The sequence below is a fragment of the Oratosquilla oratoria genome, chromosome 1 (assembly GCF_046742065.1).
Source record: "Oratosquilla oratoria isolate Oo_2021 chromosome 1, ASM4674206v1, whole genome shotgun sequence".
Lineage (NCBI taxonomy): Eukaryota > Metazoa > Arthropoda > Malacostraca > Stomatopoda > Squillidae > Oratosquilla > Oratosquilla oratoria.
The window spans coordinates 18561847-18579062 of NC_134777.1; the positions used below are offsets into that span (position 1 = coordinate 18561847).

Consider the following 17216-nt stretch of genomic DNA (forward strand, 5'->3'; position numbering starts at 1 on the left):
TACCTTCCACCAGAAAATGATCTGATATTCCCCCACCCTCTCCCCTTAGCACATGTACATCCTTAACTCTTCCTATCATAATCCTATTTACCACTACATAGTCCATTAAAGCGTTACCACTACATAGTCCATTAGACCGCGTTTGCCAAAGGGGGATAATTTTGTTTTGTACATTTATCTGTTTGTTTATTGATTCTATTATTTGCTTTTGTTTGTGTACTTGCTTATTTATCTATACATTTATTAATTAATTGATTTATTTCCAAAATACGGAGTGGGCATAGTAATCCTAATGGGCTTTAAAAACACCAGTACTAAAAAAAAAAAAAAAAAAAATGGTGAGTGCTTGGCATTCACTCACTCACCCCCCCCCCCCTTTTTTTTTAGTCCCATCGAGGGCAACAACTTTGAAAACAAGAGTCCGACACTGAGCCCGTTCTTGGAATACGATCCTTGAACCAAGGTCCCGGTTAAAAATACTCTAGTTCCTGGAAATAATCCACTCAATACACACTCCGTCGTATATGAATAATACATGGTCCACCTTGTATATCTGGACCTCAGTGGATGTGATACAGTTGGTATCATCTTTCGCTGGAACGTCTTAAGTAACCACTTAGCATGTGAATGCCTGTATTCCATAAGAACGTACATGAATATACACATGAACATACATATACAGACACAAATACACACACACACACCCATAAACATTAACATTAACACATACACGCGCGCACACACAGATACACATATGTGCAAGAACACAAGCATTCACACGCACGCATACACATATGCACGCACACGCACGCACACACACACACACACACACACACACACGACTCGGTGGCGCATTTGGTAGAGCGCTGAACTACTAGCATGGTGGTGCCCGTAGTACTTGGTTCGAATCCTGCCCAGGGCCGAAATTATTTCGGTACCGCTGCGCTTCGGGTCGTTACTCTGACTCTCGTGGGTGGGGAGTTGGGTGTGTGTGTGTGTAAAGTCATAGCATTACCCATAGATCGGACCTACGAGCTCTGAGCTCTCTTCCAGGAGGGAAATAGCTGTCGATCACGAGTCCAACACGTGATCCAAAGACCAAGTGAACACACACACACACACACATACACACACATACACACACACCTTACAACTTTATTCCTACGCCTATTAAGCGTGGATCATTATGCGTAATTCTATCTAAAGAGTTCAACTTTTTAATGAATAAAGATATCTAGATGTACAGTGAAAGACGAACCTATCACCCCAGGTTTGCCCTAAAATAGATTAACATGGCAAAACATTACGAGAATCGACTAGATTCTCACAACCGATGCTCATCATATTACGTCATGTTTAATCTATCCTCGGACAAGCCTGGAAATATAATTTTGTCCTTCACTGTACATAAAGTGGCAGTATCCTTCCGCTTCATTATTCAGGTGAAGAAAATCCCTCCTGCAAGAAAAGTTCCATGAAAATATATATACAGTGCCCCACCTCAGTAGTGTGCTTTTTTCTCGTTCTCCAAAACATTTCGCTCACTCTACTCAATTATTATCGCTCATAACCTAGTCTTTTCGAAGAATGTGACTGTTTATTGCAGCGATTATGCAAGTCTTCTTTTCATTTCATAATAATATGCCAATAATGGCGTCATTTCTCCGCGGACTTTTTCACGGACAACTTTTCTTTGAATAGAACCCGTGTGTAGAAAAATACGTAAGAATTCGCACGTGGTAACTGGCTTTTTTTTTTTTTTTTTAAGACTTAAATTTTCTTGAAATAGTGAAATGGTTCACAACTTCGGCATAGCGTTATCATTTAGAGATTTTAATCTGGCAAACACCAAGCAATCTTACTCAGCTTCAAATTGGGAAGGGGGAGTGTAGGAATTCACCATAGGAGATAGGACAAGAGGTCAACCAGGGTGACCTAAGGCCAGGCGGCAGAGGTATAATGACTTAAATACATGGAGACAGTTCACGACAAGAAGCGTTTCTCCGGTCACCGAACTTGCTTTTGACTTGGTCTCGCTTAACGATGGGTTGGGGTTGGGGGTTGGGATTAGGGTTAGTGTTGGAGTTTGTTGTTCTCTATACTGTCTGTCCGAGCAGTCCCGTGGGGTTTGGGGTTTGAGGATGGGGTTGAGGATGGGGTTGGGGTTTGGGTGTTGGGGTTAGGATTGAGGTTAGGGTAAGGGTTAGGGCTAGGGCTGAGGTTGGGGTTGGGGTTGGGGTTTAGGGGTTGGGGTTTAGGGGTTAGGGAGTTGAGGTTGGAGAATTGGGGTTAGGGTTGAGGTTAGGATTAAGGTTAGTGTTAGGGCTGAGGTTGGGGTTGGGTTTAGGGTTTGGAGGTTTTAGGGAGTTGGGGTTTAGGGGTTGGATGTTTTAGAGAGTTGGGGTTTAGGGGTTGGATGTTTTAGAGAGTTGGGGTTTAGGGGTTGGAGGTTTTAGGGAGTTGGGGTTTAGGGGTTGGAGGTTTTAGGGAGTTGGGGGTTAGGGGTTGGAGGTTTTAGGGAGTTGGGGTTTGGAGGTTGGAGGTTTTAGGGAGTTGGGGTTGGGGAATTGGGGTAGGAGGGTTAGGGTTGGAGGGTTAGGGTTGAAGTTGGGGTTACGGTTAGGGGTTACGGAGCACGACTGTGCATTTTCAATATTCCCACGTTACCATTCTCCCTCTCACCTCTGTTACTACCACTTGTTATTCTCGCGGTGAGTAAGCGCATCGATTTTAAGATCAAAGATAGTCTTCCACTCTGAGGTTACTCACCAAGATGAAAGATGCCTTTGGGGTCCACACTACCAAGAGAAATCATAGCTACGAGGACTATCGCATTTTTTTTTTTTTTTTTTTTTGTACACCCATACCGGACACCAAACTTGTACTCTCCCTCAAAAAAATATAGTGACACCTTGGTTTGTTTTTCCTGGAAAAGGACAAAAATATCACATACACATCAGATCCAGCAGGGAAGGTCGTTCTGACTGAACAAAACACAGGTATTGACAACCTTATGAAAGGAAGCCTACAAACATATTGTACTTTCCAAAAACGTTTAGAATTTTTCTGTTTCGTCCAGTACTCCATATATCAACGAACTTATGTACCTAAGTGTTTTGAGAAATGTACATATCTTTCACAATTCAAATAAGCCTCATTTCTTGTAAAAAAAAAAATGGAGATACGTAACATTCCTTAACAAAGTTTCAGACTTAAATACTCTTACTACAGGAAGTACGAAGCTGCCACAAGTTCCCTGAATGGAAGGTCAGTGATAGCTATTGTGTTCTTTATCCATTGATCCTGACGCAGCTTCCACACCCACCCCAACCACCGCCGAGAGTGCCCCGCACCTGACAAAGTTCTTTCTTCTTCTCCCTCAACAGGTGTGATGGCGAGACCATGCGTGCGAAGGCCGCCTGCCAGCGCTCCGGTGCAACTCCACCACTCCTACTCCACGGACCTCCTCCTCGTGCCCACCTCGTATAGCTCATCTTTGGAATTGAGCCCCTCCTCATCATCTTCCTCCTCCCTCTCTTCCTCTGTGACCTCAGACTCTTCGTCTTCTCGAGTCGTTTCTTTCGCCAAGACTCCCTTCACCCACCACCGCCTCTCGTCTCTTGCCACCACCACCTTCCTCAACAGACCTTCTTCGACGTCTCCACGTTCTTCAACGCTCACTTCCTCCTCGAAACGACGTCTCAACTGTTTCGAAACCCACCGTAAAGGAACGTCCTCGAAGACCACGCGGGATGTTGAGCACGTGTAACTTGTTGGAGGTGGACCACCCGTGTGCTGTTCTCGAGGTAGACACTCCTTCCTGGTCAACATCGTTTGCAGAGGAACCTCTCCTTTGATTTTGAACTCACGAAGGAGTTTACCCTCCAGAAGGCCTCTAGATGTAAAGTGAAGACGACGGGAATCAGCGTCATCTCCAAGCAGTTCCTCCTTTCGAGGTTAACCTCACAAACGCGAGAGCGAGGATCGTTCTTGAGGCGGTGGCGGTGAAGGATCACAGAAAGAGGAACAGAGTGCGGCGGTATCGCGGACAGACTAATGGTCTAAAAACTACATAATCTTTAACGCAGTGAATTACGTTACATAACAGATAAAGACGCTCCAACCACAATACAGAAACAATACATAATATACAAAACAGAAACAATAAAATAAACTTGAAAAGAAACAATGTAAAAGAGAGGTATCGCCACTAGATATCATCAACTACTGCAGTTTTTTCGGTTTTGAATCTCTTCAGAGTCTACTGGAAGACTCCGGATGCTAAGTGCAGTCTTTCTTTGTTTTTGGCTTCTGCGTAAGAGTCTCCTAGACGAATCCAAATATTCGGAATAACGGGTCTGAATTCATTCCATTTAGTTTATCATTTTTTTCTGATGAGACAATTGTGCGGTAGACGACATAAAACTACGACATAAATAAAAGAAGCAACAAAGTTGAAATTCATCACTTGACGAATGGTAATAAAAATAAGTTAAAAAAATAAACGTATATACGTTCCCATTTCCGCAACAGTGGAAATCCTATAATGCTTCTACACGTGCTCGAACAATTAACAGGACGTTAATTACCATTATGAAAAAGTACTACTACAGAAAACTTCGACACTATGCGATAGATGTTAACATATGACGAATTACCTGAGGTAACTAGTATTCAAATCGCGTTTCCCAATGTGCGCCGTGCTACCCAAGAGGTAACAGACGCCCATACGCCGACGTCCTCCTCCACCTCCACCTCCAAACGTCAGGCTAGGCATCGGAAGAGCCTGACGGCGACGACACCACGCCTTGGCACCGCATTGGAGGGGTACCCCAGGTCACCGGAGGCGGCACCAAAACCACTACCACCACCACAACCACCACCACATAGGCCCGTCAACGCTTCCCATACCTGCCTGGTTCCCTGCCGCCACTCACACCACTCCTCCCACTCCTCCTCCTCCTCCTCCTCCTCTACCCCCTGCCCTTCCTGTCCCTTGAATTGCGGCCAGTGTTCGGCACGCGAGGGGAGGCGCCGCCGCCGCTGCTGCTCCCCGTGCCACCACCTGCTAACACGAACTTCTCACTACCACCTCCTTCTCCTCCTCCTCCTCACTCAATCGCTGCAGGGGAGTGGTTCCTCCGCCTCCTCCTCCCTCTCCTCCTCCCCTCCGGTGAGGCGGTATCACCTGCAGCGAGCGAGCTCTCCCAAAGTGCAGTGCTCCTCGGTAAACTCGTGCCTGTTCCTATGCCCCGGGGCGACGGCTACCACGAGCTCCCCTCCACCACATTGGCCGCCTCCGCCTCCCCCTCCACCGCCACCGCCTCCGTCACCTCTCCTCCTCCTGACGAAGGGGTGAAGAACAGCCACGACGTCTCTATGGTGCATCTCCTGTCGCGGCCTGCCGAGGCCCCCCTCCGGTGCGCCGGCGTCAGCGTCCTATCTTATTGCCCTCCTCCGTAGCACGCCAGGGGCCGAAGCCCGAGGGCGGGCTCTCGCTCGCCCACCCTGGCCGCGGTGATGTTCCTGCGCAAGGCAATGCGTTACTACCGGCTGTGGATCTACACGTGCAATGCCGTGCTGCTCGTGTCCGTGCTCGTCTTCATGGGTGTTGGGGCTGGAGTGGCCTCACACCCTTACCTGGGCCTTGTCGTCACGCCCTCGCCCTACCACCCGACCCTCCTCTACGGCTACCTCGCCCTCCTCCTTCAGTCGGGCGTCCTACAAGCCATCGGCTGCCTGGGGGCACTCCGTCTCTCCCAGAAGCTCCTCAACACCTACTGGCTCATGCTCCTCGGCCTCCTGCTCGGGGACGTGATCGTGGGCATGGTGTGGCTCGTCCGCATGGGCCACCTGGCCGACGGCCTCCAGACACACCTCTATCTCCAGCTACGTAAGTACGGCAGCGACCCGGACTTCACGGACACCTGGGACGCCCTCCAGAGGGCCGAGGGATGTTGCGGCATCATGGGCCGCCGGGAGACCAACGAAACGTGGTGGGCCCGGTATACCGACCACGGGGGACTCCCGGATTCCTGCTGCCGGGTGCGACCCTGGGATGACCGTGGCGGAAGTGGCAACAAGAACCCCGTCTACCAGGCCGACCAGGCCGTGAGGCACGTGGCCCCGGGGCGCGACCCCACACAAAAAGACAACGACAGTGAAAACAACGGTGACAGCAGTGGGAGTGGAACTAGCAGTAGTAGCAGTAGTAGTGGTAGTAGTAGTAGTAGTAGTAGTAGTAGTAGTAGTAGTAGTGGAAGTAGTGGAAGTAGCAGTAGTAGTAGTAGTGGTAGTAGTAGTAGTGGGAGGCCGGGCCAGAAACAGTTGTCGGACGGTGGCCAAACCCAGAAGCGACGCAACTCCTCGTGTGGCTCTCACCTCCGAGGCTCCGTCAACCTGGACGGCTGCAAGGAACGGCTCGAGCGGTGGCTCATCGCGTCGGCGGGCACGCTCATGATCCTAGGGTTCTGTGTGATAACCTTCGTCAAACTGTGCTTCGTGGGCATCCTGAGGTTCGAGATCCAGGAGATGATACAAAAGATTAAAGTGTTGCAAGGCGAAGTGACGTGTAACCCCAACCCCGAACTCGCAGCGGCGCTCGGACTGGGCTCTCTCTCAGAGGGCGGGATCCTCAGTTCGGTGGGGATTCTGGGCGTCGGAGAGGGCGGCGTGGGAGGCGGCGGTGGAGGGAACGACGGGGGCGGAGGCCTTGAGGGCGTGGGGAGTGGCGTGGGTCCCGATGGGGACGAGACGGTGGGTGGTGGCGGGGGCGGCGTCAACAGCACCACTACCACGACCACCACCATGTCCGACACCAAGTTGGGCCTCGAGTCGGTCACCGCCACGCCTCTCACCCAGCCCCGCCTCAACCACCACCTCCCGCCGTCCTCCAATGACGGTGCCGACTCGGACACGAACTCCCACTGTGCCCTCATCACAGACACTCCCGTGCGGCGACCCTTCGGCGGGGACAAAAGGAAGGCAAACGGCAACAACAACGACGTGACGGAGCTTCGAGAGCTACGACACGTGCGGCAGACGCAAATATAATAACAATAATAAACAATCTACTCGAAAATGAGACTGGTGCAATCTGTTCCACTTCAAGGGGGTCCCGTGTACCGGTTGCCATGGATACCCGTCTGGCGGAAGGTATAATTAAACGATATGGGTGTACTGTATTTACCTGTGTAGACGTGTGTGTGTATTCATATTGACATATACATACACGTGTACATTAGTGTATTCCTATACATGCATACATATGCATGCATGCATACAGCATACTGTGTGTACATTTGTACACGTAGTTATATAGGTGCAAGTATACATATGTATGCATGTATGTGATATATATCCATTCCCATGTAATCTACGTGGATGTGCGGATGCAGCCACCTCGACTGCTGCAGTTCAGGACAGCAGGAAGGTCCCAGCATGACCTGAGGCGTCGGCAAAAGCCCAGCGTCCGATCGCGAAGCATCGAGCCAAGTCAAGGAGAGAGGCGACGTACCTCTCTTATAAGCATACACGCAAGGTTTCTGCAAGCCCTCCATGCTCTCCTCTCCTTCATTGCTCCCTCCCTCTGGCTTCACACACCATCCTACAGAGCCACAACCAGTGCCAACTTCAGAGAACACCTGTACATGAGTTCCCATTGCCAAAATCCGATCACCTGTGACACTAAAAATTCACCTGGCTGCTCTCCGCGGCCCACGTCCCAGTGCCACCTCCTCTAACCCTCCACCCACCCTCCGTCCTCGCCACACCTGACACGCGGATGACAGCTGGGAAAGGGCGTCTTGACGCCAACGTCAGAGGGAACATAGGTGCCCGTGTGCCGCATCCCGTGTGCCGCATCCCGTGTGCCGCAGCCCGAGCCAGATGGACGCAGCTGCGTGTCCTCGGGCGAAGGAGAGACCGGAGGAGGCAGTCTGGCGCTCTGGATGGAGGTTTCTCATCGAAGAGGAGCCATCTCACTCTCCAATGTCCCAAATTGTTCCATTGTTTACCAAAAATAAAACGAAACAAAATTAAAAATACACGAAAAAAAATAATTGTGAGATTCCCCTTTGGGGAAAAAAATCGATTCGCCTCTCTTTACGAAAATCTGGAGTGGTCTATGCATAGTGAGAAAAATAAAAATAAAAAGTCAAGGAATAAATGATAAGTGTTTAGTAAAAGATCATCCGACCTCGACGTTGGCTCACTCCTTCGTCAAGAAACGACCTCCGAGGCAACAATTCCCGCCCAGAAGTCTCTCGCCAGCCGGACTGCCCTCTCGAGCGCCTTCGAGGTTTGAGAGCGAGGTTTGAGGGGGAGAGAGACCCCGCGAACCCAACAGAGCGAAGTACACCCTGCCTTGGAGCAGAAGCGAGTACACGCTCCCAACACAGGTAAGTCTCTCCCTTCATGTCAGGTTGTCTGTTTTTGTCAGTCCTCCTAGTCCCCACGCACGAGTGCCATTTCTGTTTCGGGTTCATCTTCTATTCTTAGAAGTGAGGGAGGAAGGGAGGGAGGAGGGGGCAGCAATTCTCACTCTAGGTCTAGGGGCTAATTGCCAACACATTCGATATACAGGAAAAATACGGATGTACAAATACCCTCCTAATATATAATGCACATAGGTAAAAATAACAGTAAGTACGATTACAAGTTATTTGGAAATTCGTTAACAAAAGTGGATAGTGAAAAAGATCTCGGCGTAATTATCAGTAACGACCTCAAATCATCCAAGCAGTGTATTTCAGCCTCTGAGAAAGCAAATAAGATTCTAGGACTGATTGCGCGATCTTTTGATTTCAAAAGTCCATCACTCATTAACAAGCTATATAAATCGTTAGTTCGTCCACATTTGGAATATGCTGTTTCCGTATGGTCACCGAATCTCATTAAAGACATTGACAGATTGGAAAGAGTACAACGGCGAGCCACAAAACTGATTCCAAATATCAAAAATAAATCATACGAAAATCGACTAAAACACATGAATCTGTTTTCCCTAAAAAAGCGTAGACTCAGAGGTGACTTGATACAGGTCTTTAAAATTCTAAAGGGAATTGACAACATCAAAAGTGACCAAATTTTTACATTGAATGAGAATCAGACAAGAAACAATGGTCTCAAACTGTCCGGAAATAGATTCAATTTGGAAGTAGGTAGAAACAACTTTGCCAACCGTGTAGTTAATGAATGGAATAAACTTCCTGCACAGGTAGTGCAATGTAGTTCAGTTCAAAGCTTTAAGAATCATTTAGATAAATACCTAAGTAAGATGCTGTAATGATTATAATTTATCTTATATTATTTGTTTTTGTTTTGTTATCATTTGTCTGTCTGATTTATTATTTATTATTAGTTATATGTCAATTTATTATTATTTACTATTTACCTGTTTGTTTATTATTTAACTATACCTATGCATTTATTTATGTATTTTATTTGTTATTTACATTATCATAGTTTTTATTTATTATTTTATTATTAATATGATTTTTTTTCGCATCCGACCTAGATATGGATCAAAAGGTCTCCTGTCGGCATGCTCCGCCTTTGTAATCCTTTGTAATCCTTTGTAATATATACACACAAATATACACACGTGTATATATATATATATATATGTATATATATATATATATTATATATACACATATATATATATAAATATATATATGTAGTAAAAAAAATTCTTCTATTCTAGCTACTGCCAGGCTATTTCTTTCGTTTCCATGGGATACTCTTACTACAAGAGGTCCATATCATATCTCGATCCCCGACATAAGGTAGAGAAAATTCAGATCAGCAACTAAAATAGTTCCAGATCCTTGTTAAAACAGAATACGAAGACAGACTAAACATTCTGGGCTGCCAACGTTACAGAAACAGCGATTTATTAGTCTTGTTTAGAACCATAAAAGGTGTGGATATATTTGACAAAGAGGACCTCTGTGTAGAAAAATAGACTTCATATGTGAAGGGATTAAAACCCAGTTTTCTGTATTTTCTATGTTAGGCTAAAGGAATAGTACAGTTGAATATCATGGGACAATTTAAAGTCAAAATTAATCTATAAGAATTCAGAGAAGAGAAACTACGAAGATACACCTCACCCTGTATGCTACACCTAAATTTACATTAGGTAAAACACACACACACACACACACACACACACACACACACACACACACACACACACACACACACACAAATACGAATGATTGTGAGCCATCCATTTGCATAAGGGGGGAAGAGGGTAATGGATTGGAGTATCAATGTGTGTGTGTGTGTGTGTGTGTGTGTGTGTGTGTGTGTGTGTGTGTGTGTGTGTGTGTGTGTGTGTGTGTGTGTGTGTGTGTGTGTGTGTGTGTGTGTGCGTGCATGTGTACGAAAGTGCGTGTATGTGTGTACGAGCGTGTATACGGGCGTTTACGTGTTAGTTTGTGTGTGCTTATATACATGTGTTTGTGTATGTGACATGTGTTATGTTCGATTTATGTATGTTTATTATATATATATATATATATATATATATATATATATATATATATATATATAATGTGTGTGTGTGTGTGTGTGTGTGTGTGTGTGTGTGTGTGTGTGTGTGTGTGTGTGTGTGTGTGTGTGTGTGTGTGTGTGTGTGTGCGTATGTATGTGTATATAAACTGACGAAGTTTTGGCACAAACATGAATTCTGTTCAAGGTCACCAAGAAAAAAAACAAGCATTTGGAAAAGAACTATACTTGTGTTTACGAGTCTCTCTCACAGAAATCACAGAAACGTTTGCTGCAGCGAGAGCCAGATTATCACGGGAGCAAATTGGGCACTTTGCCCAGAGTTAGTGGAGGCTTCAGAGGTCTATGAATTCTACAAGAATGTTTCTCTCTGATACAACTTTAATATAAATAGTTTAAAACTTAATGAATAGGAATCACTAGCATGGGGTATTGACTCTCCAGGAAGTGTTTTGCTGTAGCTGTAATAGAAAAACAAGTTTAGTTCATGAAACTTAAAAGTCAAAGAAAAAACTTCACTGACGTATATATGGTTAGCGGTGAGCCACCCCGACCAGCTACCTGTCACCACATCGGTTCAAAACAGCTGGAGTCTCCGATGTCAAGCGGTCCAGCTGCAGCGACTGACTACTTAATCCACTTCCACTCCCCTCTTCTTCCTCCTCCTCCCTCTCCCTCCCCTCTTCTTCCTCCTTCCCTCCTCCTCCTCCCTCTCACTCCCCTCCTTCCACTCCTCCTCTTCCTCCCCTCCTCCTCCTTCTCCCTCCCCTCCTTCCACTCCTCTTCCTCTTCCTCCCCTTCCCTCCCCTACCTTCCAATCCTCCTTCATCTCTACCTCCTCCTCCCCTTCCTCGCACTCCCCCCTCCCCCTCTTCCCCTCCTGCCTACCCTCCTCCCCATCCTTCCCCCTTCTCCTTCCCTTCTTTCCCCTCTACCTCTTCCCCCTCCTCCTCCTTGTTTTTAAATTTCCTCCTCTTCCTCTACTTCTCTCACTATCTTCCATCTCTTCTACACTTCCTTCTCTCCCTACCCTCTTCCTCCTTTCGTTCTCTTTCTTTTTCAATTCTTCACCTCTCTTCCTCCTCCTCGTCTTCCTCCTCCTCAGTTTTCTTTTCCCTCTTCCTCCTCCTCCTCTTATTATTCTCTCCTTCCCCTCCCCCTCTTCCCATTCTCGTCTGCGTTAACCTCTTTATTTCCTTTTCCTATTCCTCCCCTCTTCCTCTTCTTCCTCTCCCTTCTCTTCCTCTTCCTCCTCCTGCTCCTCCTCCTCCTCTTTACCATCTTCGCCTATCGGCCAAATTCAACATCTTCATTTAATCTATAGCACTTATAAAACGAATCCTTACCTAAATATGACCTCTGATTTTAATACTCCTTGTATCTGTCTCTAAGTGAAAGACGCATATATTCATGGGTTCTGCTTCTATGGTTCACATTGATAAACACTCCTTGCATTCACCGTCCTTGATCTCTCTTCACAGGGGATCGAGTACCATCGGGGATCAAGAAATACCTCAGCAAAGAACACTATAAATAGCCGGTCTCTCCTTCACACGAGACAAAAATAACTCAGTTATAATTAGTGTCTTAGAATCCGAAGGTCAATATATGGATCTAAGTGATTAACTTCTTTGAATCTCTCAGCTTCATTTTCAGTTCGGCTAACCCCCTTGTAAGGGGGAAAATTCCTTTGGTGTATGTATACATTTATTTGTCGTATTTTGTCGTATTTTGTTGTACTTGACAAAGGTCTCGAGAGGACAAAGGACGATATAAAGGTCTGGCCCGGTAACTTTTTAGGTAACCAGATGACCTGGTGAACTTATAATTGGTGACCCCGGAGTGAACTTTACAATTGGTCACGAGGATCGTGACCTCTTAAAACGTTACACTAGGAAATTTTGCAGTCATTATAATATTCAGATAAATTTTGTTATGCGTCAGCTCTAAGTATCACCAGATCTAACTATTTAGGCTCGACATACACAAGGATAGAATTCTAGCACTAAACATGATTGCCTAAAATTAGAAAAATTTATTCGTTTCGTAGAGGGCTCAAGGATTTGATATTTCATAAAATTTGTTATCATTGGATACATACATATACCAAAGGCTTTTCTCCCCCATTACAAGGGAGGTAGCCAAAAAACAAAGGCATAGAAACCACTCCCAACCATTCCATCACCTACATTCTCCACTCCCCTCTACCCTCTTCCCTCCCTCTTATCTTGGCACCTCCTGGATGACGGGTCATCCCTGCATCTCGCCCACTGCCCTGGGTCAGAAGCAGTGCCGCATTGGATAATACGAGAAATATACCAATCTGCCCCAAGGCTCTCCCCTATGCTTAATAAGATTCTAGTTATTAGGTAGACGCCCAAAGCAGTCATTAGCTATTAACCTGATAATCTAGGAGCACCTACCGTGCACTTGTAGCTCTGTACACTTACCTGGAAAAGAAAAAGATAATCAGAACTGTATTGTGTCAGTTAAAACTGAAAAAAATAATAATGCATAATGGGCAAGACGTGTATCCGTATGTATATGTATGAAGTTAGACGAAAATCACTAGCTGGAAACGTGAACAGTAAACAAGTACAAAACACAATTACATGTACATAGCTAAGAGGCATTCTCGTTTGCATTGAAGTTATCTCTACAAAATTATCAAAACCGGTGTAAAGAGCAATATGGACCACCTGAAATTGGACCTGGGGGTCCATTTTCTATAGCGTAAAATTAACGCAGAGGTCCATTTTCTACAGCGGAAAACGAAGCCCTTAAAATATGCAACTCATTGTCATTAGGTTAGGTCAGGTTAGGTATTTTCATAAACAAATTAATAGATACAGATTTGTTGTCTGTTTATAAATAATAAAAAAAATATCAATTTCTCTGGCATTTTGAATGGGGGACTCCATTTCCCATAAGATGGGGTTCATTTTACGCTGCGGAAAACGGACCCTGGGGCCATTTCCTATGGGGGTCAATTTTCTATCTCCCAGAGGCAGTGGCGAAGCTTCGATTCTCATAGTGAGAGTTCCGTCGGCTACTATCTTGCCACGCAGAACGTCTGCGTGGTATAATGTTAACAGACGGAACTCTCAATATCAGGTCCCGGGATCGAAGCTTCGCGACTGCCTGATTTTATTATTTGAAATACTTCACTGCAACTAGCAGTTTGTTCCATAATTATCTCTATAGAACAAGAAGTGACGGGTTTTGGTCAAGATACGCCCAAGAAGCCAAGAAGCGGAACATGAGGACCACAATGTATCTTCCTGTTCTGTACTTGGAACTTCTGAAACGCCATGGCTCCACAGCAAACCAGAAGTTCTTCGAAGCCAATAACAAGTAATAATTTTTATAAGATGGGTCTATTGGCCCCCATAGTCGAGCCTTCCACTTGTCCATTCACAAGCATCAACATCTACGCTACAAATGATGTAATAGGCAATGCCAGGCTATTTTATTTGGCTGAAAGTAGGGCCTTGTGATAAAAGGGTTAAGGTCTCATTTAACTCCTTTACGTCAATGAAGTTCTTGAAGTTCGTTCGTGCTAAAGCCATATAGTTTTATTCACCTTTAAAACCTCGCGCGGAGTTTTGCAACAGCAGTCACGTACATTGTTTTCACGAATCATATACATTTCTTCACCCATCTCCCTCCCATTCATTAGCTTATTCGATTACATTTCCCCTTTAGCCTTTTTCGTCTCTGTCATTTTCATATGGAAGACTTCAGATCGTTAAAAAAAAAAAACTCTTTGTGATGCTGCTCTTGAAATCAAATCGCTGCGTAACTTTCTGTTGATGGGCCCAGACAAACATTTAGTGGGGTATTTTTTGGCAAAGTTTCGCTTGGACGTGTTTGTACTGTCAAAGCTAACCAGCTATTACGTAAGGTTCTACCACTTTTACTCGTTTTGCCCAATTTTCTCTCGCCTTCCTGGGCAACTATTCCCTCGCTCGTTCACTCGTTCCCTCACTCGCTCGTTCCCCCACTCGCTCGTTCCCCCACTCGCTCGTTACCCCACTCGCTCGTTACCCCACTCGCTCGTTCCCCCACTCGCTCGTTCCCCCACTCGCTCGTTCCCCCACTCGCTCGTTACCCCACCCGCTCGTTACCCCACTCGCTCGTTCCCCCACTCGCTCGTTCCCCCACTCGCTCGTTCCCCCACTCGCTCGTTCCCCCACTCGCTCGTTCCCCCACTCGCTCGTTCCCCCACTCGCTCGTTCCCCCACTCGCTCGTTCCCCCACTCGCTCGTTCCCCCACTCGCTCGTTCCCCCACTCGCTCGTTCCCCCACTCCCTCGTTCCCTCACTCCCTCGTTCCCTCACCCACTCGTTCCCTCACCCACTCGTTCCCTCACTCACTCGTTCCCTCACTCACTCGTTTCCTTATTCTTAAGCGCGGTTCACAGAGCAATGTTTTGGCACCAAGTTCCCGTTTCTCGGCAACTTTTTTCCACTTTGCTCGTGTGGTTCAGAGAGCAAAGCGGGAAAAAGCTGCCGAGAAAACGGAAACCTGATGTCGAAACACTGCTCGTGCGAACCGCGCTACTCTTACTCCTATTCACACACACACACACACACACACACGCACACGCACACACGCAGACACAAACACACATATGTGCGCACATGCATTAACACAAAGTCATACTTTCGAAATTTGGTCCTACTGTTGAAAAATTATAGAGGACCTTATCCTAAGGCACACCAGATTTTGGTCAAACTGGAATCCTCGAACATTAATATATATATATATATATATATCACACACAGTAATGAAAAGAAGGACTTGTGCTTCCTTGGTCAAATCAGAATCTAGACTTGCTTGTATGGCAACAGCCAATCAGATGGGCCTGTTGCCAGAGAGCGAGTCTCGATTTTTTTTTTTTTTTTTTCTTATATAATCAAGTGAGGGACTTACAACCGGGAGTGCCTATCAGCACTGAATCCGTTAGCTACGTCCATATTCTCAAATAGTCTGGGTGGGTAGCAGTCATCAGTGACATCTGACAATCCAAATGACGATATGATACGAGTCGGGGCCCATATTAAACAAACCACAGCGTCACGGAGCCCCGTTCCACTTACAAATGAAATATCAACTTTGACACCTAATCAGCCAATAATCTAATAATAATCATACATAAATTATAAGCCTATGTGGACACTATTCACTTATGCTGCTTACTCAGATAAGAAGTAAATATTTGATGCTTAACGAGTTTATACTTTCACTGCTTTGGTAAACAATATATTGTATGTACAACGACTGACTACGAAACAATCTAATTTAGTTTAGGAAAACATCTCTAATTGGGAATCGACCTATTTTCATAACGCACTACGTTTAGGGTTCTTGTCTCAACTTCGATTACTATGTACTAACTCTAGACAATTCAGGGAACAAGGGCCCTTTCTTATTCAAAGACACTACTCTAAGTGTTTGATTTGCTAATTTAATTAAAATCCGCTTTGCAGTTCAAGGTATGTTCCTGTTATGAGAAAACTGCATAAACCTATGGAACTTATCAAGATCCACAAATGATATGATGATATGGCTTAAAGTCACAAACTTCCCCTTATCGGAAGGCTAGGACGGTGCCCCTCACAGAGGACTTTGTAGCGTAGAATTCAATGAACCATGCCCTTAGTTCAACTTCGCCGGTGGCAGGATTCAAACCGCCATCCTCTCGACTTTCGCCACAAGCAACGACTCCCTTAACCCGCTAAGCCAGCGAGATGCACATATAAAACCAGAAATTACCGGCATTATTCAAAACTGAGAAAGGAATGCATGACAACTACGAGAAGCACTCGATAAAATCGAATACAAATCAAGATCTCGAAGTAACAAAGAGAAAACTGGGACAGAGTGACCAAATGAAAGTAAGAGTGAGTGGCCTCGACGTAGCCCTGAAACAATTGGTTGTTTTAAGATAAGGTTAGGTAACTTTATGGATCGAGATGATAGGTGGCAATGAACATGGAACTGCCTAGTGTAGACCTTAAGGTCTCTTGCAATATCTCCCACTCTTTTGTTCTAATGTTCTTAAGGCACGTTTTATTTGCTACGATTATTGCTCAACGATGAATGTTCATGGATAAATATTGATCGTCAAACGATTGCCTAGAGCTTTAATTCTATGTTTCTGAGTAGGGATGTTTTGCTTCGATCTGCAAAGTACGAGGTAGCTATATAATTCTAACCAAACCTATCAACACGTTTACCCAAACATGATTCCAGGTATGATGCGCGTCACCTTCCATTGGCTATGGTAGGCTAATAATTGCATCGAGCAAAACGTATCTTTAGCTAGATGAAGACACGACCCAAGTACCCGTGACCCAGTACCCCAGATCCGAACCTTGACTCCCTCCATACCCTTTCCCTCATCCGGAGGGAGAGGGACATGTCAATGATGAAGTATACAAGCTGTTCATTTTCTGAAACTGTATGTACTTTGAGAATATCCTAGTAAGGACGAAACATCAGTGAATAAATCTCCAACTGTTCTCCGGTGTTTAGCTGACCACCCTTCCACTCATATGTCTTCCATACTTCAATAAAGCGATATTATGCAATCAAGGGGATGTTAAGACCCGAAAAGAGTCTTGATCGAAAGGTTTCTCTTCTGTTCTACGAAAACGTTTGTCCTTAGCTTCAACAACAGTCTGAGGAGTCGG

At 45.6% G+C, this 17216-nt stretch overlaps 1 protein-coding gene across 1 annotated transcript; it reads left to right on the forward strand.

Annotated features, from left to right (window-relative positions):
* Nucleotides 1-3264: 3264 nt before the first annotated feature.
* On the forward strand, nucleotides 3265-8330 carry LOC143032276 (uncharacterized). Its single transcript, XM_076196750.1, has one exon. The coding sequence runs from the start codon at nucleotides 5521-5523 to the stop codon at nucleotides 7051-7053; it is 1533 nt and encodes a 510-aa protein (XP_076052865.1). The 5' UTR covers nucleotides 3265-5520; the 3' UTR covers nucleotides 7054-8330.
* Nucleotides 8331-17216: the final 8886 nt, after the last annotated feature.